Source organism: Accipiter gentilis, chromosome 16 (genome assembly GCF_929443795.1).
Source record: "Accipiter gentilis chromosome 16, bAccGen1.1, whole genome shotgun sequence".
NCBI lineage: Eukaryota > Metazoa > Chordata > Aves > Accipitriformes > Accipitridae > Astur > Astur gentilis.
In genome coordinates this window covers 2,237,887-2,261,569 of record NC_064895.1, presented here as the reverse complement: position 1 = coordinate 2,261,569, position 23,683 = coordinate 2,237,887, and the positions used below count along the sequence as shown (strand labels likewise).

The 23,683-nt window shown below is 65.1% G+C and overlaps 1 protein-coding gene across 1 annotated transcript; it reads right to left on the bottom strand.

The window, feature by feature from the left end:
- Nucleotides 1–6: 6 nt before the first annotated feature.
- KIF5A (kinesin family member 5A) lies at nucleotides 7–22,211 on the bottom strand (the record flags this gene model as incomplete). Its single annotated transcript, XM_049819480.1, has 24 exons — nucleotides 22,044–22,211; nucleotides 19,241–19,328; nucleotides 18,704–18,777; nucleotides 18,494–18,598; nucleotides 18,335–18,383; nucleotides 18,036–18,091; nucleotides 17,846–17,933; nucleotides 16,961–17,085; nucleotides 16,469–16,573; nucleotides 16,226–16,374; nucleotides 15,487–15,635; nucleotides 15,194–15,402; nucleotides 14,867–14,935; nucleotides 14,104–14,310; nucleotides 11,893–12,039; nucleotides 10,943–11,131; nucleotides 8,056–8,173; nucleotides 7,893–7,960; nucleotides 7,259–7,368; nucleotides 5,766–5,867; nucleotides 4,868–4,928; nucleotides 4,703–4,774; nucleotides 3,677–3,781; nucleotides 7–126 (listed from the first exon to the last, which is right to left on the bottom strand). Coding segments are annotated over exons 1-24 (2,694 nt in total), but the record flags the coding sequence as incomplete, so codon positions are not given.
- Between the last annotated feature and the right edge of the window lie 1,472 nt (nucleotides 22,212–23,683).

Sequence of the window (23,683 nt, the reverse complement as noted above, 5' to 3'; positions counted from 1 at the left end):
GAGGCGAGCACCCTCCTTGGCCTCCCTCAGAGCACCCTCCAGGGCCTGCACTCGCCCAGCCGTAGCCCGCAAGCGTTTCTCCAGCTTCGGAAGCTCGCAGCGCAGGTCTGCATTGTCACGGACCAGCTGCGCGACCCCCCGTCAGCCCACCCACCCACCTGCACCCACCTGCACCCACCTACCTGCGCCCGGCAGCGCCCGGTGGGAACCGCCGGCGTCGGGCAGGGGGTTCGTTGATAGCGGGGTAGCGGGGGGGTGGGGGGACGGACACCCACCCGCAACTGGGACCGGTGTACCCACTCACAAGAGGGACCCAGCGGCGATGGGGCACCCGCCGGCATCGGGGCGCCCAGCGGCAATGGGGCACCCACTCACAACGGGCACCCAGTGACACCTGGCAGCTTTGGGCACCCACTCACAACAGACACCCAGCACCCATCGGCATTGGGCACCCACTCAAAACAGACACCCAGCACCCATCGGCATTGGGCACCCACTCACAACAGGCGCCCAGCACCCATCGGCATTGGGCACCCACTCACAACAAACGCCCAGCACCCATCGGCATTGGGCACCCACTCACAACAGACACCCAGCACCCATCGGCATTGGGCACCCACTCACAACAGACACCCAGCACCCATCGGCATTGGGCACCCACTCAAAACAGGCGCCCAGCACCCATCGGCATTGGGCACCCACTCACAACAGGCGCCCAGCACCCATCGGCATTGGGCACCCACTCAAAACAGACACCCAGCACCCATCGGCATTGGGCACCCACTCACAACAGGCGCCCAGCACCCATCGGCATTGGGCACCCACTCACAACAAACGCCCAGCACCCATCGGCATTGGGCACCCACTCACAACAGACACCCAGCACCCATCGGCATTGGGCACCCACTCACAACAGACACCCAGCACCCATCGGCATTGGGCACCCACTCAAAAGAGGCGCCCAGCACCCATCAGCATTGGGCACCCACTCACAACAGACACCCAGCACCCATCAGCATTGGGCACCCACTCAAAACAGACACCCAGCACCCATCGGCATTGGGCACCCACTCAAAACAGGCGCCCAGCACCCATCGGCATTGGGCACCCGCTCACAACAGACACCCAGCACCCATCGGCATTGGGCACCCACTCAAAACAGACACCCAGCACCCATCGGCATTGGGCACCCACTCAAAACAGACACCCAGCACCCATCGGCATTGGGCACCCACTCAAAACAGGCGCCCAGCACCCATCGGCATTGGGCACCCGCTCACAACAGACACCCAGCACCCATCGGCATTGGGCACCCACTCAAAACAGACACCCAGCACCCATCGGCATTGGGCACCCACTCACAACAGGCACCCAGCACCCATCGGCATTGGGCACCCACTCAAAACAGACACCCAGCACCCATCAGCATTGGGCACCCACTCAAAACAGGCGCCCAGCACCCATCAGCATTGGGCACCCACTCACAACAGACACCCAGCACCCATCGGCATTGGGCACCCACTCACAACAGACACCCAGCACCCATCGGCATTGGGCACCCACTCACAACAGACACCCAGCACCCATCGGCATTGGGCACCCACTCAAAAGAGGCGCCCAGCACCCATCAGCATTGGACACCCACTCACAACAGACACCCAGCACCCATCGGCATTGGGCACCCACTCACAACAGACACCCAGCACCCATCGGCATTGGGCACCCACTCACAACAGGCACCCAGCACCCATCGGCATTGGGCACCCACTCACAACAGGCGCCCAGCACCCATCGGCATTGGGCACCCACTCACAACGGGCACCCACTGACATCCAGCGCCCATCAACATTGAGCACCCACTCACTATGGACACCCAGCAACACCCAGCACCCATCAGCATTGAGCACCCACTCACAACAGACACCCAGCACCCATCGGCATTGGGCACCCACTCACAACAGACACCCAGCACCCATCGGCATTGGGCACCCACTCACAACAGACACCCAGCACCCATCGGCATTGAGCACCCACTCACAACAGACACCCAGCACCCATCGGCATTGGGCACCCACTCACAACAGACACCCAGCACCCATCGGCATTGGGCACCCACTCACAACAGACACCCAGCCCCCATCGGCATTGGGCACCCACTCACAACAGACACCCAGCACCCATCGGCATTGGGCACCCACTCACAACAGACACCCAGCACCCATCGGCATTGGGCACCCACTCACAACAGACACCCAGCACCCATCGGCATTGGGCACCCACTCACAACAGACACCCAGCAGCCATCGGCATTGGGCACCCACTCACAACAGACACCCAGCACCCATCGGCATTGGGCACCCACTCACTACAGACACCCAGCAGCCATCGGCATTGGGCACCCACTCAAAACAGACACCCAGCACCCATCGGCATTGGGCACCCACTCACAACGGGCACCCACTGACATCCAGCGCCCATCAACATTGAGCACCCACTCACTATGGACACCCAGCAACACCCAGCACCCATCAGCATTGGGCACCCACTCACAACAGACACCCAGCACCCATCGGCATTGGGCACCCACTCACACTGGGCTCCAGTGACATCCAGTACCCAGTGGCAATGGGCACCCACTCACAACGGGCACGCAGCGACACCCATCAGCATTGAGCACCCACTCACAACAGGCGCCCAGCACCCATCAGGCACAGGGGCAGCTGCTGGCACTGGAGCACCCACCGGCACCAAATCACCCACACCAGGACACCCGTTGGCACTGGGGCACCCATTAGCACCCACCAGTACCAAGCACCCACCAGTACTGGGCACCCACCAGCGCCGGGGCACCCATTGGCACCAGAGCACCCAGTCCCTGAGACACCCACCCACACTGGGGCACATCCTGCCCCCCCCCCCCCCCAGCACCAGCCCCTGCACCATCAGCCCCACCAGCACCCACCAGCACCCAGCACTGGTTACCAGCCCCCCCCCCAGGCCACCCTCACCCCCCCCCCCCAGCAGTGTCAGGAAAGGGGGGGGGGGGGGGTGTCCCAGCCCCCCAGAAGTGCCTGGCGGGGGGTCCCAGCCCCCCATGGCCACATGCAGGGGGGGGGGACACACACACAGGTAGTGAGCTGGGGGGGGGGGGGCTCCACAGGCAGGCGGGGGGGGGGGGCAGCAGGCGGGGGGGGGGGGGCAGGAAAGTGCTGGTCAGGCCAGTGCCCCTCCCCCCACTGCAAAACTGGGGGGGCTCTGGGTGGCTGGGGGGGGGGGGGGTAATCCCCCTGCCCCACATCCATCCTTCCCGGGGGGGGGGGGGGGGAAGTGGGGGGACCCCCCCCACGCGTGTCCTGCTCGTGTGGGTGGCTGGGGGGGTGGGGGGGGGGGGGGTCGAGGTACCTTGGATACCCAGAGATCCAGCTAAGGAGGAGGCAGCGAAGGGGGGGGGGGGGGGGGGCAACAGAGCGGGCATCAACGTGTGCCCCCCCCCTCGGCCATGCTACCCCCAGAGGGTCTTTGGGGGGGGGGGGGGGAACCCCAGGATGGAAATTGGGGGGGTAGGATGAAGCAGGGCGCTGGGAGGGGGGTGATGCCAAGAGGGGGGGGGGGCTTGTAGTATAGGGAGGCTGGAGGGGGGGGCCCCCCCTTTTTGCCCCCCCCCTCCCCAGCCCACCTGTTTGTGAACCTTTGTAAGCTGCTCCAGGTTGTTCTCAAGAAAGGAAATCTTCTGCTTCTGGGAGTGCAGCCCCCCACTGTCCTCAGGCTCCAGCTCTGCGCTCTGCGGGGGGGTCGGGGGGGGGGGGCATGGAGGGATACCCCCCCACACTGGGCTGGCACCCTCCCCCCCCAGTCTGGGCTGGCACCCCCCAACTGGGGATCGTGTCCCCCTAAACTGGGTTGGTACCCTCAAACTAGGCTGGTTCCCCCCACCCTGGGCTGGCACACTCCCCCCCCCCAAACAGGGATCAGACCCCCCCCCCCCCAATCTGGGTTTGCACCCCCCGAAATAGGGATCAGACCCCCCCCAATCCGGGTTGGCACCCCCAGAGTGGGCTGGCACTCCCCCCAAACAGGGATCAGACCCCCCCAAATCTGGGCTGGCACCCCCAACATAGGCTGGCAGCCCCCCCAAACAGGGATCAGACCCCCCCCCCAATCTGGACTGGCACCCCCAACATAGGCTGGCAGCCCCCCCAAACAGGGATCAGACCCCCCCAACCTGACTTGGCACACCCAACATAGGCTGGCAGCCCCCCCAAACAGGGATCAGACCCCCCCAAATCTGGACTGGCACCCCCAACATAGGCTGGCAGCCCCCCCCAAACAGGGATCAGACCCCCCCAACCCAGGATCAGACCCCCCCCCACCCAGGTTGGCACCCCCAACATGGCCTGGCCCCCCCCAACCTGGCCTGGCACCCCCAACCCAGGCTGCCACCCCCCCCCCCATGATGCTGACCTGAGACCCCCCAACTTAAGCCAGGACACCCCCCCCCCACGATGCCCAAGCCAGGACCCCCCCCCACCTAAGCCAGGACGCCCAACCAACACTTGGACCCCCCCCCAGGCCAAGACCCCCCTCCCTCCCCTTACAGGCCCCCCTTCCCCTCCCAGCTTTGACCCCACTCTCTCCTCTCTATTTTCACCCCCCCATTTTTACCCCCCCTTTTGCCCCCCACCATTTTGCCCCCCCCCCTCACTTTCTTGACTCGAGTCGTGACGTCTTGAACAAACAGCGTGCGCAAGTTGTGGAGGGTCTGGAGTTCACGGGCCTTGGGGGGGGGGGGGGGGGCAGGGTTGAGGGGGTGCATGGTGACCCCCAGACCCCCCCAAACCCCCCCAGACGCCCCCCCCCCCACACTTACAACGGTCTCCTCCAGACCCTTGAGGTCCTGCTTGGACTGTTCATGGCGCTCATAGAGAAATCTGGGGGGAGATATTGGGGGGGGGGGGGGGTCACCCCAGAGGTGTGGGGGGGGTCACCCCAAGGTTGGGGGGGGGTCACTCCAAGGATGGTGGGGGGGTTGGGGAGGTCTCAGGGGAGGCACAAGGATGCTGGGTGGGGGGGGTGCTGAGGGCTCCTGGGGTCTTGGAGGGGCCTCAGGGGGTTTTTTGGGGGGGGTGGGGGCACCCCAAGGTAGTGCAGGGTCTTAAGGGGTGTCCCCATGGAGTGGGGGGTCCTGGTGATGTTGAGGGTCCTGGGGGGTCCCCAAGGGTCCTGGGGGTATTGGGGGTCCCAGGGCTTCTGGAGCAGGTGCAGGGTCCTGGGCGGGGGTGTCCTCATGGGGGGGGGGGGGTCCCAGGGGTGATGTCAGGGGTCCCAGGGTGATGAGGGGGTCCTGAGGGGTGTCCTCCGGGGTGTGAGGGTGGGGTCCCAGTGATGTTGGGGGTCCCAGGGGTGCGGGGGGGGGTCCCAGGGGTGAGGGAGGGGTGGGGCAGGGGTGATAGGGGGGGTCCAGGGGTGATGGGGGGGTCCCCAAGGCTCCTGGGGGTGTTGGGGGTCCCAGGGCTCCTGGAGGTAGTGCAGGGTCCTGGGGGTGTCCCTGTGGGGGGGGGTCCCAGTGATGTTGGGGGGGTCCCAGGAGAGATGGGAGGGGGGGTCCTGGAGGTGTCAAGGGGGACATCCTGAGGGGGGGGACGACCAGGACTCCCAGGCATGGAGGTGGATGTTGTGGCTCTGAGCGGTCCCAGGGGTGTCGGGGGGGGGGGGTGTTGGGGTCCAGGGGACCCCTGGGGTGGGGGGGGTGAGGGGGGGGGTCTCACGTGAGCTCCTGCAGCCGGGCGGCCTTGGCCCGCTCCTCGCTCCGCAGCGCCTCGTGCTCCGCACGCAGCTTCTCCAGCTCCAGCTCCAGCTTCTGGTTCAGGCTGCGGGACGGACGGACGGACAGTCATGGGGACAGATGGACGGACAGACCCATGGGGGGGACAGTCTCTGCCCCCCACCCCCCAATCCAGCCAGGGATGGGGACAGGGATGGGGGCTGGGGTCATCTGGGGTCAGGGACAGGGTCAAGGTCGGGGTTGGGGGGACGATGGGGTCAGGGTTGGGGGTCAAGGATGGGGTTGGGGTTGGGGACAGGGTCGGGGTTGGGGATGGGGACAGGGTCAGGGACAGGGATGGGGTTGGGGACAGGGATGGGGTTGGGGACAGGGTCAGGATTGGGGATGGGGACAGGGTCGGGGACAGGGATGGGGTTGGGGACAGGGTCAGGATTGGGGATGGGGACGGGGTCGGGGACAGGGATGGGGTTGGGGACAGGGATGGGGTTGGGGACAGGGTCAGGATTGGGGATGGGGACAGGGTCGGGGACAGGGATGGGGTTGGGGACAGGGTCAGGATTGGGGATGGGGACGGGGTCGGGGACAGGGATGGGGTTGGGGATGGGGACAGGGTCGGGGACAGGGATGGGGTTGGGGACAGGGTCAGGATTGGGGATGGGGACGGGGTCGGGGACAGGGATGGGGTTGGGGACAGGGATGGGGTTGGGGACAGGGTCAGGATTGGGGATGGGGACAGGGTTGGGGACAGGGATGGGGTTGGGGACAGGGTCAGGATTGGGGATGGGGACAGGGTCGGGGACAGGGATGGGGTTGGGGACAGGGTCAGGATTGGGGATGGGGACGGGGTTGGGGACAGGGATGGGGTTGGGGATGGGGACAGGGTCGGGGACAGGGATGGGGTTGGGGACAGGGATGGGGTTGGGGACAGGGTCAGGATTGGGGACGGGGACAGGGTTGGGGACAGGGATGGGGTTGGGGACAGGGTCAGGATTGGGGATGGGGACAGGGTTGGGGACAGGGATGGGGTTGGGGACAGGGTCAGGATTGGGGATGGGGACGGGGTTGGGGACAGGGTCAGGGTTGGGGATGGGGACAGGGTCGGGGACAGGGATGGGGTTGGGGACAGGGATGGGGTTGGGGACAGGGTCAGGATTGGGGACGGGGACAGGGTTGGGGACAGGGATGGGGTTGGGGACAGGGTCAGGATTGGGGATGGGGACAGGGTTGGGGACAGGGATGGGGTTGGGGACAGGGTCAGGACGGGATGGGGACAGGGTTGGGGACAGGGATGGGGTTGGGGACAGGGTCAAGGCTGAGGTCAGGGTCAGGGATGAGAACGATTTCGGGATCGGGGACAGGGCTGGGGTCACCGATGGGGTTGGAGTCAGGGATGAGATGGGAGTCAAGGTCAAATTTGGGGACAGGGACGGCAATGGGGTTGGGGACGAGGACGGGGAGGGGGCCAGGGCCACTCACTCCCGCAGCTCGTCGATGGTTTTCTGCCTCTCGTTGACTTCGTCCCGCAGCCGCGCCAGCTGCTTGTGCTGGGCTTCCCGCTGGCTCTCCAGCTGCAGCTCCAGCGCCTTCTGCACCCGCCGTCCTCAGCCCGGGCACGGGGACCCCCGTACCCCCGGCCCCCAACTCGTCCCGGGGACCCCCAGCACCCCAACACCTCCCCAGGGACCCCCAGCACCCCTGGAATCCGACATCTCCCAGGGAACCCCAGCACCCTTGGGAACCCAATGCCTCCCCAGGGACCCCCAGCACCCCTGGGACCCCAACACGTCCTGGGGATCCCGAGCACCCCTGGGACCCCAACACGTCCTGGGGACCCCCAGCATCCTCCAGCACCTCCTGGGGACCCCCAATACATCCCAACCTCCCCAGCACCCTGCAGATGCCCAGCACGCCCAGGACCCCCAGCATGACCCAGCAACCCAGGGACCCCCACCCCATCTCTAGGACACCCCACGTGCCACAAGGACCCCCAACTGCAACCACCCCCCCCCGGGTCCCCTACGCCCTTCAGGGACCCTGGACACCCCCCCAGTGACCCCCAGGGGTGCCCTGCCCCTCCTCCCATCACCTTGCCCCCCCAGCACCCTCTCACCTTGACCTCATCTGTGTCCTGGGTCTCATCCTGCTCCCGATCCTTCCGGGCCACCCCCTGCGCCGTCTCTGCAGGCCGGAGCTCACGTTGAGGGCAACAAACTGGGGACCCCCCCCACTCTCCAGCCCCCCCATGTTGTCGTCCCCCCCCCAGCCCCCCTCACCCTGGGCCTGCAGCCGGGCCAGTTCCTCGCTCAGGGCATCGTACGACTCTTCCAGGTGCCGCTTCTTCAGCTCCACCGTCTGCGTGTACTCCGTCAGCGAGCGGATCTTCGCCTCGTGCTGTGGGGACCAGTCTCAGCCACTGAGCCCCCCACCCCCCCAACCCCAGCTGGGGGCACGTGGCTACCACCCCACCACCACCCCCAGGGCCACCCCGTCACTGAATCACAAGGTCATCAAACCCCTGGGTCATCGAACTGTGGGGTCACCAAGTCCCAGGGCCACCAAACCCCAGGGTCAACAAACCTGGGGAACAGCAAACTCTGGGGTCACCAAGTCCCAGGGCCACCAAACCCCAGGGTCAACAAACCTGGGGAACACAAAACTCTGGGGTCACCAAGTCCCAGGGCCACCAAACCCCAGGGTCAACAAACCTGGGGAACACCAAATTCTGGGGTCACCAAGTCCCAGGGCCACCAAACCCCAGGGTCAACAAACTTGGGAACACAAAACTCTGGGGTCACCAAGTCCCAGGGCCACCAAACCCCAGGGTCAACAAACTTGGGAACACAAAACTCTGGGGTCACCAAGTCCCAGGGCCACCAAACCCCAGGGTCAACAAACCTGGGGAACAGCAAACTCTGGGGTCACCAAGTCCCAGGGCCACCAAACCCCAGGGTCAACAAACCTGGGGAACACAAAACTCTGGGGTCACCAAGTCCCAGGGCCACCAAACCCCAGGGTCAACAAACCTGGGGAACAGCAAACTCTGGGGTCACCAAGTCCCAGGGCCACCAAACCCCAGGGTCAACAAACCTGGGGAACACAAAACTCTGGGGTCACCAAGTCCCAGGGCCACCAAACCCCAGGGTCAACAAACTTGGGAACACAAAACTCTGGGGTCACCAAGTCCCAGGGCCACCAAACCCCAGGGTCAACAAACCTGGGGAACAGCAAACTCTGGGGTCACCAAGTCCCAGGGCCACCAAACCCCAGGGTCAACAAACCTGGGGAACACAAAACTCTGGGGTCACCAAGTCCCAGGGCCACCAAACCCCAGGGTCAACAAACCTGGGGAACAGCAAACTCTGGGGTCACCAAGTCCCAGGGCCACCAAACCCCAGGGTCAACAAACCTGGGGAACACAAAACTCTGGGGTCACCAAGTCCCAGGGCCACCAAACCCCAGGGTCAACAAACTTGGGAACACAAAACTCTGGGGTCACCAAGTCCCAGGGCCACCAAACCCCAGGGTCAACAAACTTGGGAACACAAAACTCTGGGGTCACCAAGTCCCAGGGCCACCAAACCCCAGGGTCAACAAACCTGGGGAACAGCAAACTCTGGGGTCACCAAGTCCCAGGGCCACCAAACCCCAGGGTCAACAAACCTGGGGAACACAAAACTCTGGGGTCACCAAGTCCCAGGGCCACCAAACCCCAGGGTCAACAAACCTGGGGAACAGCAAACTCTGGGGTCACCAAGTCCCAGGGCCACCAAACCCCAGGGTCAACAAACCTGGGGAACACAAAAATCTGGGGTCACCAAGTCCCAGGGCCACCAAACCCCAGGGTCAACAAACCCGGGGAACACCAAATTCTGGGGTCACCAAGTCCCAGGGCCACCAAACCCCAGGGTCAACAAACTTGGGAACACAAAACTCTGGGGTCACCAAGTCCCAGGGCCACCAAACCCCAGGGTCAACAAACTTGGGAACACAAAACTCTGGGGTCACCAAGTCCCAGGGCCACCAAACCCCAGGGTCAACAAACTTGGGAACACAAAACTCTGGGGTCACCAAGTCCCAGGGCCACCAAACCCCAGGGTCAACAAACTTGGGAACACAAAACTCTGGGGTCACCAAGTCCCAGGGCCACCAAACCCCAGGGTCAACAAACTTGGGAACACAAAACTCTGGGGTCACCAAGTCCCAGGGCCACCAAACCCCAGGGTCAACAAACCTGGGGAACAGCAAACTCTGGGGTCACCAAGTCCCAGGGCCACCAAACCCCAGGGTCAACAAACCTGGGGAACACAAAACTCTGGGGTCACCAAGTCCCAGGGCCACCAAACCCCAGGGTCAACAAACTTGGGAACACAAAACTCTGGGGTCACCAAGTCCCAGGGCCACCAAACCCCAGGGTCAACAAACCTGGGGAACACCAAATTCTGGGGTCACCAAGTCCCAGGGCCACCAAACCCCAGGGTCAACAAACCTGGGGAACACCAAATTCTGGGGTCACCAAGTCCCAGGGCCACCAAACCCCAGGGTCAACAAACCTGGGGAACACCAAATTCTGGGGTCACCAAGTCCCAGGGCCACCAAACCCCAGGGTCAACAAACCTGGGGAACACCAAATTCTGGGGTCACCAAACCCCAGGATCACCAAACCCTGTGGTCAGCAGACCCTAGGGCCACCAAACCCCAGGGTCACCAAGTCCCAGGGCCACCAAACCCTTGGGACACCAAACTTTGGGAACATCAAACCCTGGGGACATTGAACCCTTGGGTCACCAAGCCCTGGGGTCACCAAATCCTTTGGCCGCCAAGCCCTGGGAACACCCAACTCTGGGGACATTGAACCCTCGGGGCACCAAACTCTGGGGTCACCAAATCCCAGTCCCACCAAGATCTGGGGTCACCAAATCCTTTGGCCACCAAACCCTTGTGTCACCAAACCTTGCAGCCACCAAACCTTGCAGCCACCAAACCCTGCAGCCACCAAACCCTGAGGTCACCAAACCCTGGGTCCACCAAAATCTGAGGTCACCCAGCCCTGAGGCCACCAAACCCCTGGGTCACAGAGCCCTGGGGCCACCAAACCCCAGGGCCCTCACAGCGGTGGCATTGCTCCTAGGAGGTCCCCTGTCATCCCTGTCCCCAGCCCACCTGGGAGATGAGGAGCTGGCAGGAGGAGAGCTCACGCCCGGTCACCTCCATCTTGCGGTGGCATTCCACCTGCAGGTTCTCCAGCTGCCGGCACCGCTTCACCACCGACTTCACCTCCGACTTGATCTTGCTAATGTAGAGCCGGGCGACGGTGAACTCCTCCTCGATGGCCCCGCTCACCTCCACCGGCTGGGCACGGGCACGGCACACGGGTCATGGCGTGGCGTGGCATAGTATGGTGTGGCATGGCATGGGCACGGCGCGGCATGGGCATGTACCACACATGGGTATGGCACGGCATGGACGCAGCACATGCAGGGGTATGGAACGGCACACGGCTCAGCATGGCATAGTATGATATGGCATGGGTACGGCACGGCATGAGTATGGCACACAGATGGGTATGGCATGGCATGGGCAGGGGCATGGCGTGGCACAGCGGAGTATGGCATGGTGCGGGTATAGCACGGCACGGCGGGGTATGGGCACGTACCACACATGGATATAGCATGGCATGGGCACGGCACGGCACGTGGGTCAGCACAGCACGGGCATGGCACAGCGTGGGTACGGCACACATAGGGTATGGTATGGCACGGCACAGGCACAGCACACACATGGATATGGCACGGCACGGGTACGGCACGGGCACAGCATGTCACAGGCGCATCAGGCATGTGGCTACAGCATGGCACGGCACGGGCACGGCGCATACATGGGTTTGGCATGCCATGGGTATGACATGGGCACAGCACGTGACGGGCACATCACGCACACGGCTACAGCATGCCATGGCACGGGCACGAACACGTCGCACACACGGGTATGGCGTGGTGTGGCACGGCACGGGCACGGCATGACACCCCCACGGGTGCAGCCTGGCATGGCACAACACGGTACGGACACATCCCACCCATGGGCGCAGCCTGCCAGGGGTGCCCCCTCCTCACCAGCTTGATCTCGCCGTTGCCCACGATGAGGCTGAACTCGCTCAGGTCCTTCATCAGCCCGTTGAGCACCTCGGCCGCCCGCTTGCGCTGCTGCCCCCCCAGCTCCCGCACCCGCTGCAGCTCCGTCTCCAGCGACAGCGTCGTCGCCTGTGGGCACAGCATGGCCTGGCACCCCCCCCCCCCCCCAGTACCCCCCACCCTGGCACACCTAGCACACCCAGTACACCCAGCATCCCCCCCAGCACCCCTGGCAGCCCCAGCATCCCACCTGGGATCCCCCACCCTGGCACCCCTGGCACACCTCACCCCAGTCTCCCCCTCCCTGGCACCCCCAGCACCCCCAGCACACCAGCACCCCCCACCCTGACACCCCCCAGTACCTCCCCCAGCACCCCAGGATCTCACCCGCTCCACCCACAGGGTGCTGCTCTTGTCCCCCCAGTCTGGCATCCCAGTTTAAGGAGAGAGTTTCCCAGTTTGGGATCTGGTTTGGGGGGGTCCCCTCTTTGGGGTCTGGTTTCGGGACAGGGGGTCTCCTCTTTGGGATCTGGTTTGAGGGGGGGGTCCCCTCTTTGGGGTCTGGTTTCGGGACAGGGGGTCTCCTCTTTGGGATCTGGTTTGGGGGGGGTCCCCTCTTTCGGATCTGGTTTGAGGGGGGGTCCCCTCTTTGGGGTCTGGTTTCGGGACAGGGGGTCTCCTCTTTGGGATCTGGTTTGGGGGGGGGTCCCCTCTTTGGGATCTGGTTTGAGGGGGGGGTCCCCTCTTTGGGATCTGGTTTCGGGACAGGGGGTCTCCTCTTTGGGATCTGGTTTGGGGGGGGTCCCCTCTTTGGGATCTGGTTTGAGGGGGGGGTCCCCTCTTTGGGGTCTGGTTTCGGGACAGGGGGTCTCCTCTTTGGGATCTGGTTTGGGGGGGGGTCCCCTCTTTGGGATCTGGTTTGAGGGGGGGGGTCCCCTCTTTGGGGTCTGGTTTCGGGACAGGGGGTCTCCTCTTTGGGATCTGGTTTGGGGGGGGTCCCCTCTTTGGGATCTGGTTTGAGGGGGGGGTCCCCTCTTTGGGGTCTGGTTTCGGGACAGGGGGTCTCCTCTTTGGGATCTGGTTTGGGGGGGGTCCCCTCTTTGGGATCTGGTTTGAGGAGGGGGTCCCCTCTTTGGGGTCTGGTTTTGGGACAGGGGGTCTCCTCTTTGGGATCTGGTTTGGGGGGTGGGTGGGGTCCCCTCTTTGGGATAAGTTTGGGGTGAGGGGGTCCCTCTTTGGGGTCTGATTTGAGGGGGTGGGGTTCTTGTTTGGGGTCCCTTCTTTGGGGTCTGGTTTGAAGGGTGGGGCCGTCCCCCTCTTTGGGGTCTGGTTTGGGGTTTAGGGGGCTCCCAGGTCTGAGGCTTCTTTTTCAGGGGATCCCTGGCCCAAAGCATCCCAGTTTGTGTCTGGCAGTCCCAGTTTGGACCTGGGGGTCTGGGCTCTGGGGTTTGCTGGTTCAGAGGCTGGGGGTCCCAGTGTGGTCCTGGTGTGGGGGTCCCAGTTTGGAGGGTCCCTGGCTCTGGGGGCCCCAGCTAGGGTGCTGATGGAGGTCCCAGCTCTTTCCTAGTCTGCGTCCCATTTGCCAGACAAGGTTCCCAGTGCGGTCCCAGCGGGACACTGCAGGTCACCATCAGGTTTCCCAGTCGGGTTCCCAGTTGAGGAGCCACTTTGGGGTTCCCGGGGTGGGAATCTCAGTAGGGATCCCAGCTGGGTGCCCATGGGGATTCCCAGTAGGGTCCTAGTGGGGTTCCCAGTTGAGGAGACACTTTGGGATTTCTGGGGAGGGATTTCAGTAGGGATCCCAGTTGGGTGCCCATAAGGGTTCCCAGTAGGGTCCTAGTGGGGTTCCCAGTTGAGGAGCCACTTTGGGGTTCCCGGGGCAGGAAACTCAATAGGGATCCCAGTTGGGTGCCCATAAGGATTCCCAGTAGGGTCCTAGTGGGGTTCCCAGTTGAGGAGACACTTTGGGATTTCTGGGGAGGGATCTCAGTAGGGATCCCAGTTGGGTGCCCATAAGGGTTCCCAGTAGGGTCCTAGTGGGGTTCCCAGTTGAGGAGCCACTTTGGGGTTCCCGGGGAGGGATCTCAGTAGGGATCCCAGTTGGGTGCCCATGAAGATTCCCAGTAGGGTCCTGTCAGGAATCCCCATTAGGTGCCTGCCAAGGGTCCCAGGCAGGGGTCCGGGGGGGCTCACCTCAGTGCGAGCCAGCTCGTCGGCCAGCCGGCGGTTGTGGCGGCCGGTGTCCTCGGCCTCCTGCGCCTTGCGGTCGTAGCTGCGCGCCAGCTCCTCCAGTGCCGCCAGCACCTCGGCCACCTCGGCACGGGCCGCCCCATGCTCGGCACGCAGTGCCGCCAGCTCCCGCCGCGCCGCCTCCCCACCCCCCCGTGCCGCCGCCAGCACCTGGGGGGGCCCAGAGGGGTCCAGAGGGTCAGGGTGGGGGGTCCCAGAGGGGTCCCAGTGGTCAGGGTGGAGGGGACCAGGGGGGTCCTGGGGAGGGGTCCCAGAGCGGTTCCAGCAGGGTCAGGTTGGGGGGTCCCAGGGACTCAGGGTGGAGGGGTCCAGGGAGTCAGGGTGGGGGCCCTAGATGAGTCCCAGAAGGTCCCAGAGGGGTCCTGGTGGGGTCAGGTTGAGGGGTCCCAGGGGTTCAGGGTGAAAGGGTCCAGGGAGTCAGGGTGGGGCTCCCAGAGGTGTCCCGGGGGTCATAGCGGGGGTCCCAGGGGAATCCAGGGGGTCCCAGGGGAATCCAGGAGGTCAGAGTGAGGGTCCCAGAGGTCATAGTGGGGGGTCCAAGTACTCAGGGTGGAGGTGTCCAAGTGATCAGGGTGGGGGCCCAAGTGGGTCCCAGGCGGCCTGGGTGGGAGCCCAGGGGGATCATTCCAGGGTCCCACCAGGGGGTTCCAGGGTCAGTCAGATGGAGATGGGGGGTCATGGGGGCTGGGGGGGGGGGGGGGCTCACCTCCTCTTGGTCCAGCATCTGTTGCTTGAGCTTCTCCATGATTTGGCTCTGCTGGTTGATCTCGTCGTCCTGGGGGGAGGACAGGAGGGTCCGCACCAGCCAGCCCCAAGGGGCTGGGGGCGGAGAGGGGGTCTCGGGGGGGCCCTGGAGGCTGCCAGCAGATCCTGGGCATCCTGGGATGCTGAGGGTTCTGGGGGATGCTGGGGGGCCTAGGAGGTTCCCAAGGGTCCTGGGGAGTCTCAGGGGTCCTGGGGGGTCCCTGGCAGGTCTAGAGGGGTCTTTGGGGGTCCCCAGAGGACCCAGGGAGGGGTCCGGGGGGGCCCCCACCTTGTCATCCAGCTGCTTGTAGAGCTTGCGGATCTCCTCCTCGTACTTGCGGCGCTCCTCGTCAGAGATGTGGATGACGATGGAGGAGCTGTTGTCGTTGAGGGGGGTCTCGTCGGAGGGTCCTGTCCCTGTCCCCTCACCCATCCCCTCTCCTGTCCCGGCCTCCGCCTCGGCCCCGCTCAGCTGCTCCGTCTCCGGCACGGCCTCACCTGGGGACACGGCCTCAGTTTCCCCATCTAGTGCTGGGATGGGGTGGATGGGGTCCCCTCCCAGACGCCAGGGTCCCCCCTCACCGCTCCGCCAGCGGCTCAGCTCAGCTTCCAGCTTCCCGATGGTCTCCTTCAGCGCCTTGTTCTTCTCCTTCTCCTTCTCGTACTTCTTCTTCCACTGCTCGGCTGTCAGCTCCAGGTTCACCGACGCCGTGTTCTTGATAGTCTTGGCCCTAGATGCGGACGGGGGGGGATATCGCTCAACTGGGACCCCTCCTGCTCCCCCTTTCCAGGCAGCCTCCCCCAGGGACACCCCTGAGGGTGCCCAGCCATCTCAGGGCCCACCTTGCCCCCACTCCCCTCCCAGGTCTGGGGACCCCCAATGCAGCCTCCTTTCCCCCCTCAGGGGTTGCAGGGAGTGCAGTTGGGGTGCAATGGGTGCTTGGGGTGCACGGGGTGAACTCAGGGTGCAATGAGCCCATGGGGTGCAGTTGGGGTACAACAAGAGCATGGGGTGCTGTTGAGGTGCAATGGGTGCTGTCGGGGTGCAGCCAGTTTGCAGTGGATACATGGGGTGCAGTTGGGGTGCAAAGGGTGCCTAGGGTGCAGTTGGGGTGTATGGGGTGCTCTTGGGGTACAACGGGTGCATGGGGTGAAGTTGGGGTGCAATGGGTGTTGTTAAAGTGCAGTTCGGGTGCAACGGGTACATGGGGTGCAGTTGAGATGCAGTTGAGACACAACGGGTGCATGGGGTGCAGTTGGGGTGCAGCTGAGGTGCAGAGGGGTGCAGGGGCACCCCGATACCCCTCGGCCGCTCCCCTACCTCTGCCCAAACATGAGGGTGGACTTGGTTTCGGCGTCGTTGTAGCTGGAGGGGGAGCAGCAGATGAACATGGTGGTGCGGCAGTTCCCCCCCAGCGAGTCCTGCAGGATCCGTGTCATCTTGCTGTCCCGGTAGGGCACGTAGGCCTTCTGCGGGGGGGCACAGGAGCTCAGCAGGGTGTCCCCCCAAGCCCCAGGGTCCATGGGGCAGAGCAGAGGTGGGGGGGCTGGTAGGGGCTCTCACCGTGCCCTCGGCCAGGGCTGAGATGACGTTGCCCAGCGCCGATAGTGACTTGTTGATGTTCTTGGCTTCATCCAGCACGGCCCCCTCAGCCCCCGTCTTGCTGACCTGTGGGGTCAGGCAGCTCAGAGACCCCCATGGGGCCACCCCTACCCCAGGGACCTCCACCCCAGTGACACCCCCAGCCCAGGAACCCCCCCAAGACCCCCAAACCCAAGGATGCCACCAGTCAGTAGACCCCCAGAGATCCCCAGTCCTGAGGGTCTTCATCCAAAGACCCCCACCCCAGCCTGAAGACCCCTAACCCCAATGTCTCACAGCCTACAGACCCCCACCCTCCCAATGTCCCCCTTGGGGACATCCTCCTCCCAAGTTGCCCCAGATACCCCCCCAGTCCCACATAGCCAAGCCCAGGGCCCCCCAAAGATGACTCCCCACCCCAGAACCCTCCCAGCCCAAGCCCCCCAGGGTCCCTCAGTGCTGGGGACCCCTGACCTTCTCGCTCCCGGCCAGGTCTACAAGGTAGAGCTTCCCGCTGAGCTTCTGCTCCGTCTCTACGTTCTCCTGCTTGATGTTGATGAGGAAGATGCTGTGGCTGCGGGAGCTGTGCTCGTTCATGTCTGCGGGCACGGGGAGAGGCTGCACACCCATGCCTCCGGCTCCCGGGGACCCCCGCACCCCCGTGGGACCCCTGCAGCACCCCACGATGCCCCAGAGACCCCACAGTGCCCCCAGGAGTCCCCCACTGCACTCCAGGGCCCCCAGGATTCCCTAGGAACTCCGTGGGAGCCCTGTGACCTCAACAGCACCCCAGGGACCCTACAGAACCCCAGGGACCCCAAAATGCCCCAGCGACCCCAAAATGCCCCAGAGACCCCATGATGTCCCAGGGAACCCAATGACCTCTACAGTACCCCAGGGACCCCCACAATACTCCAGGGATCCCCATGGCACCCCAATGACTCCTACAGCACCCCAGGGACCCTACAGCATCCCAGGGACCCCCCCAATGCCCTTAGGACCCCCATGGTGGCCCAATGACCTCTACAGCACCCTAGGGGCCCTACAGCACCCCAGGGAGCCCACAATGCTCCAAGGACCCCATGAGTCTTCAGGGACCCCCGTGATGCCCTAGGGACCCTCACGGTGCCCCAGGGACCCCCACGGTACCACAGATCCCCTCCCCCTCCCCCAGTATCCCAGGGACCCCTATGTTGCCTCAATGACCCCTCCAGCACCGCAGGGACCCCCATGGTACCCCAGAACTCCCCAGCACCCCAGACACCCCACAGTACCCTGCACAGCAGTGACCCCCCCCCACCTCACTCTGCCCCCCACCACCATCACCTGGCCCCCCCGCCATGTCCCCAGGGCACTCACTGGTGACAGCCACATGCCGGTTGGATTTCCCCTCATCGATCACATCCAGAATCTCCTCGGGGCTGGAAACGAAGCGCTCGGTGCAGCCCTGGGGGAGCAGGGCGGGGGGGGGGGGGTGAGGACCCAGCCCCCACTCTGGGGGTGCCCCTTGGGGTCCCCCACCCAAGGCATCCTCTGAGACATTCCTCACCTTGACATAGGGAACCCGGTTTTTGTCTTCGTGCACCGACAGGTTGGTCTTGGTCACTGGTGGGGGGGGGCACAGGGTGAGGGGGGCTGGGGGGGGGAGTGACCCCCCAACACGCCCTAGGAGTTCCCATTGCCATCCAATGCCTCCCAGTGCTCCTTCATACCCTTCCACTGACTCCCAGTGCTCCCCAGTATCCATCCAGGGCCTCCCAGTGCTCCCCAGTGCCTCCAAGCTTCTCAGTGCCCCCAGTGCATCCCAATACCTACCCAGTATCTCCCAGCGTCCCCCCCCCAACTCACTGTCCAGCAGGTCCCGGATCTTGTCCAGATAAATTTCAAAGTAAGAAACCTAGTAGGAGGGAATTGGGGATGTGGCGGGGGAGGGCCGGGACCCGACCTCCCAGTCCTCCCAGTGCTCCCAGTCCCTCCCAGTCCCTCCCACTCCGTCCCAGTCCCTACCTTGATGTGGAACTCAAGGTTCTCATCCATGGCGTAGATGTGGTTGAAGATGTCCTGGGCGATGCGTGGGATGATGCCCATCTGCTGGGGATCGTGCAGCTTGCCCTGGGGGTGGCAGGGGAGTGGGGGGGGTGAGGGGTGAGCACCCAGGGGCATGCCAGGCCCAGGGGATGCTGCCCCCCCACCCAAAGCCCCCCCCGGCCCCCTCACCTCCATGGTGTGGGTCTTGCCCGATGACGTCTGCCCGTAGGCGAAGATGGTGCCGTTGTACCCAGCCAGCACATCTGTGGGGAGGGGTGAGGGTGGGCAGAAGCCCCTCCACGACTCCCAGGAACCCCCAAGGAATCCCAGGACCCTCAGGGACCTCATAGACACCCCTCCCCCCAAACCCCAAGGGACTCCCCTGAGATCCTCAAGGACTCCCTGATCCCTCCTAGACACCTGAGCTCACCTCCAAGACCCCCAGCGATGCACAAGGACCCCTGAGACACCCCGAAGGACTTCACAGATAACCCCCAAAACCCCTGAAGATTGCAGTGACACCCCCAAAGTCCTGCAGAGACCCCAAGACCTGCTGGACACCCCCAGGGACCCCCTGTGCATGTCCCCCTGCCAGTGTCACCCCCCAACCTGGCCCTATCATCTCCCAGAACCCTCCAATGTCCCCATGGATCTGGATGTCCCCAGAGGAGGGTTCTCCAGCTAGGACCCCCCCCAGAGGCCCCCCCACAAGGCCCCAGCCCTCACCCTTGACGATCTGCATGGCACAGGCATGGTAGACCTGCTCCTGGGTGGTGTTGGGGGGGAAGACGCGGTCAAAGACATAGGGTTTGCCCTGGGGGGGGGAGAAGGACATGGGGTTCAGTGGCCAGAAGGGACCCCCACAAGGTGCTGGGGGCTGTGCCAGCCTCAGGGCTCCCCTTGCGGGGGGGGACCAGTAAGTTCTAGCAAATCCCAGTAAGGGAGGTGGGAAGTTGCAGGGGGCCTCTCACACAGCCCCGATCCCCTCATACCCCCCGAACCCCATATATGCCCCATACACTCCCATGTACTCCAGAACCCGTACACCCACCAGAACCCCCCAATATCCACATCTACCCTACACCCCCATAGACTTCACACTCTCCATATACCCCTACATACCCTCAGACCCCATACACCCTCCTAGACCCCCAGCCCCCATACACTCTCCATACACCCTCACAGACCCCCAGAACTCCATAGACTCCCCCATAACCTCTCTATAGATTCCTATATATCCCCAACCCCCCTACCCCTATATACTCTCCACAGACCCCTCAGCTCCCCATACATACTCATAGACCCACAGTCTCACCATACAGCTCCGTACACCCCCATAGATCCCTCAGCCCTTCTACAGGCCCCCATAGGACCCCATAAACCCCCAGTCCCCCCATACACCCCCATAGGCCCCTCAGCTCCCTATACATACTCATCGACTCAGAGTGTCCCCATACAGCCCCATACACCCCAATAAATCCCTCAGCCCCTCCATACACCCCCATAGAACCCCTGGTCCCTCATACAGCCCCATACATCCCCAGATCTCCCATAGAGTCTCGTAGACCTCCATAGACCCCCATAGACCCCTCAGCCCCCCCATAGGCCCCCATAGCCTCCCAGCCCCCCTATACACACCCATAGATCTATATATACCACCCATAGACCCTCATAGATCTCCAACCACAGCATACAGCCCCATACACCCCCATATGTCCCCATCCCTGCCAGCCCCCCATAGACCCCACAGCCCCCCATAGAACCCCATAGAGCCCTCAGACCTCCCATAGACCCCCATAGACCTCCCAGCCCCCCATAGACTCCCATACACCTCCAACCCCCATACATCCCAAGCCCCCCCTCCACCCCCATAGACCACCATAGACCCTTCAGCCCTCCTACAGACCTCCATAGACCCCCCCTGGATCCTCATAGACCCCAATAGACCCCTCTGCCCCCCTCCAACCCCATAGACCCCCACAGGCCCCCATAGACCCCGCAGCCCCCCATAGAACCCCATAGACCCCTCAGCCCTCCTATAGACTTCCATATACCCCCCATAGATCCTCATAGACCCCCATAGACCCCTCAACCCCCCCCCCCCACAGACGCCCCCAACCCCCCATAGGCTCCCATACACCTCCAACCCCCATACATCCCCAGCCCCCCCTCCACCCCCATAGGCCCCCACAGACCCCCATAGACCCCCAGCCCCCCCATACACCCCCATAGACCCCCATACACCCCCGCCCCCCCCCTTGTACACCCCTCCACCCCGTTCTCCCCCTCCCACTCTCGCCCCCCCCCCAACCCCGGCCGGGAGCTGTCCAGGCCCCGGTGCTGAACCGCCGCAGCCACCGCGGGGACACACGGACAAGGGGACACACGGACACGGGGACACACGGACACCGGGACACACGGACACGGGGACACACGGACACCAGGACAGCCGGCGACACCAGTCCGTCCCCCCTCCCCTCCCCGGGCCCCCGCAATCGCCGCAGCACGGCGCAGGGACAACCGCCCCACCCTGCCCACTGATGGTCACGAACACCCACCCCCCTCCCCACGAACCTCCCCACCCCCCCTCCCCACGCACAAGCACCCCACGCAGCCCCCGCCGCTCACCTCCGCCCCCCCACCCCGCACAACCGTCCCACGCAACACCCCGCATTGCGCCGGCACAACCGCACAGCGACACACCACCACCCACGGAACCCGCACAGCCCCCCCACCCCCCCCACGCACCCCTCAGCCCCACTGCACCCCCGGGGGGGACCCCGCTACCCCCACCCCCACCCCAAGGATCCCCCACCTTTCCCTGGGACCCCCCCCCCTCAGGACAAGGGTACTCCGGCCCGGCTGGAGACACCCCCCCCCCCCCATATACGGCCCCGTGCAAGGAAGGGGGGGCGTTATGGGGGGGCGTTATATTGGGGTTCTTGGCTGCGGTCCCTGACACACACCCCCCCCGCGGCTTCACCACTTAACAAAGGGCCGGGCCGCAGCGGGGGGGGGGGGGGGGGGTAGGATATGCGGCAACCCCCCCCCCCCCCCCCATCCCCTCCGCCCCGGTGATGTCCTCAGGGCCCGATCGTGCCCCCCCCCGGCGGTCAGGGCGTCTCCGCTCATTGTAAACACACCCCACCCCACCCCCCCCGCCCGGCACTGGGCCAGACTGGGGGAAACTGGGAGTGCCGGGAACCTTAGAAAAGGAATGGGGGGGGGGGGGGGGTAAGGGAGGGGCATGCGGGGGGGGGAGAGGGGGCCAGGGGAAACGCCCCGGGGTGGGGGGGGGAGCTGGGCCCATTTGGGCACCGACCACACCCAGGGCGATTCCCCCCCCCAAACAAGCTCTGTCCCCCCCCCAGCTGACTGTCACCCCCCCCCCCCAGGTCTGTTACCCCCTCAACCTGACTATTCCCCCCCCCCTCGCTCCTCCAGCTATGCCCCCATCCCTGCCCCCCTCCCCAAGGCTGGGGGAGGGGTGGGGGGTATCCTTGTGCCCCCCCCCCCTCCCCGCACTCACCCCCACCACCACGCTGTCGTCCCCCTGGAAGACGGGCAGGAATTTGTCCCCCCGCAGAATCTCCGCCGGGTTGAGGGGCCGGAACCGGCACAGGACCTTGATGCTGCACTCGGTGCTGGGCTCGGCCATGGCGGTGGGCCGGGGTGGGGGGGGTCCCGGGGGGGGGTGGGAGAGTCGAGAAGAGTTTGAGGGGGTGAAGGGAGCCGGAGTAGGGGGGACCCAAGGGTGCTGCTGGTCCCCAAGGGTGTGGGATGTCACCCGGCGATACGGGTGGTACCCAGGGATGCTGCTTACAACCTAAGGGTCGAGCGGTACCCAGGGATGCAGGATGTTACCCGGGGATGCTGGGTGGTACCCAGGGATGCTGGGTGGTACCCAAGGATGCAGGATGCTGCCCAGGGATGCAGGATGCTGCCCAGGGATGCTGGGTGGTACCCAAGGATGCAGGATGCTGCCCAGGGATGCCGGCTGGTACCCAGGGATGCCGGCTGGTACCCAGGGATGCAGGATGCTGCTCGAGGATGCAGGATGTTGCCCAGGGATGCCGAGTGGTACCCAGGGATGCAGGATGCTGCTCAAAAATGCAGGATGCTGCCCAGGGCTGCCGAGTGGTACCCAGGGATGCAGGATGCGGGAGGGAGGGCGGCGCCGGGGGGGTGGGGGGGGGGGATGCTCCGCAGCGCTCCTGCTGCCCCCTGCTCCAGTGACCGCGCTGCTGTCGCCACTGCAGCCCCGGTACCGGGTGTTGGGGGGGGGGGGGGGGGGGGAGGCCGCCCCCCCGCAAGCACACGCCCCCCCCCGCGTTAAGGTGGAGCTGCCCGCGGCTCTTAAGGTGGATGGAGATGGCGGGGGGGGGGGGGGGGGATGCCTGGCTCTGGGAATCGTCACCCCAAATTGCTGATTCATTGCGGGGGGGGGGGGGGGCAGGATGGTGGCGACCCAGTGCCGTCTGGGGGGGGTTGGAGAGGGGGTCGGCGCAGGGCCAGGCCCCCCTCCTCCTCCCCCCCCCCCCCCCCCCCGCTTAGCTCCCCTCCCCGAAGCGGGAAGCCAGCAGTCCTGACTCATACCCCCGCCCCCCCCCCCCCAGCGCTGAGGCCGGGCACATTCGTGTCCTCGGTGGCCCTGCCCAGCCCGGGGGGGGGGGGTGTCCAAGCGGGGGGCACGGACTTGCAGTCAGGGGGCACCTCTTCACCCTGCCCCCCCCACCCCCCCCGACCCCCAAACCCAGGCAGGAGTACCCACACGAAGCTCCCCCCCGGGGGCACTCCCACGGGCGGGGGTCTGCAGCCCCCCCTCAATGTCTCCCACTCATGTCCGTCCCCCTCGTGTGTGCCCCCCTGGTTCATACCTATGCCCCCCCCCCCGCCGTGTGTGTGTATGTGTGCCCGGTGTCCCCCCCCCCCTTCCCCTCCAAATACCGCGCAGGCCCCGCCCACCCGCCCTCCCTTGCCCCGCCCACCCGCCCTCCCTTGCCCCGCCCACCCGCCCTCCCTTGCTTTGCTCCCTTGCCCCGCCCACCCGCGCTCTGCTCCCTTGCCCCGCCCACCGGCGCACTGCTCACTTGCCCCGCCCACCCGCGCGCTGCTCTCGCGAGACCGGCCCCGCCCGCCCCGGCCTTGCTCGGCGCTTCCCGGATCCCG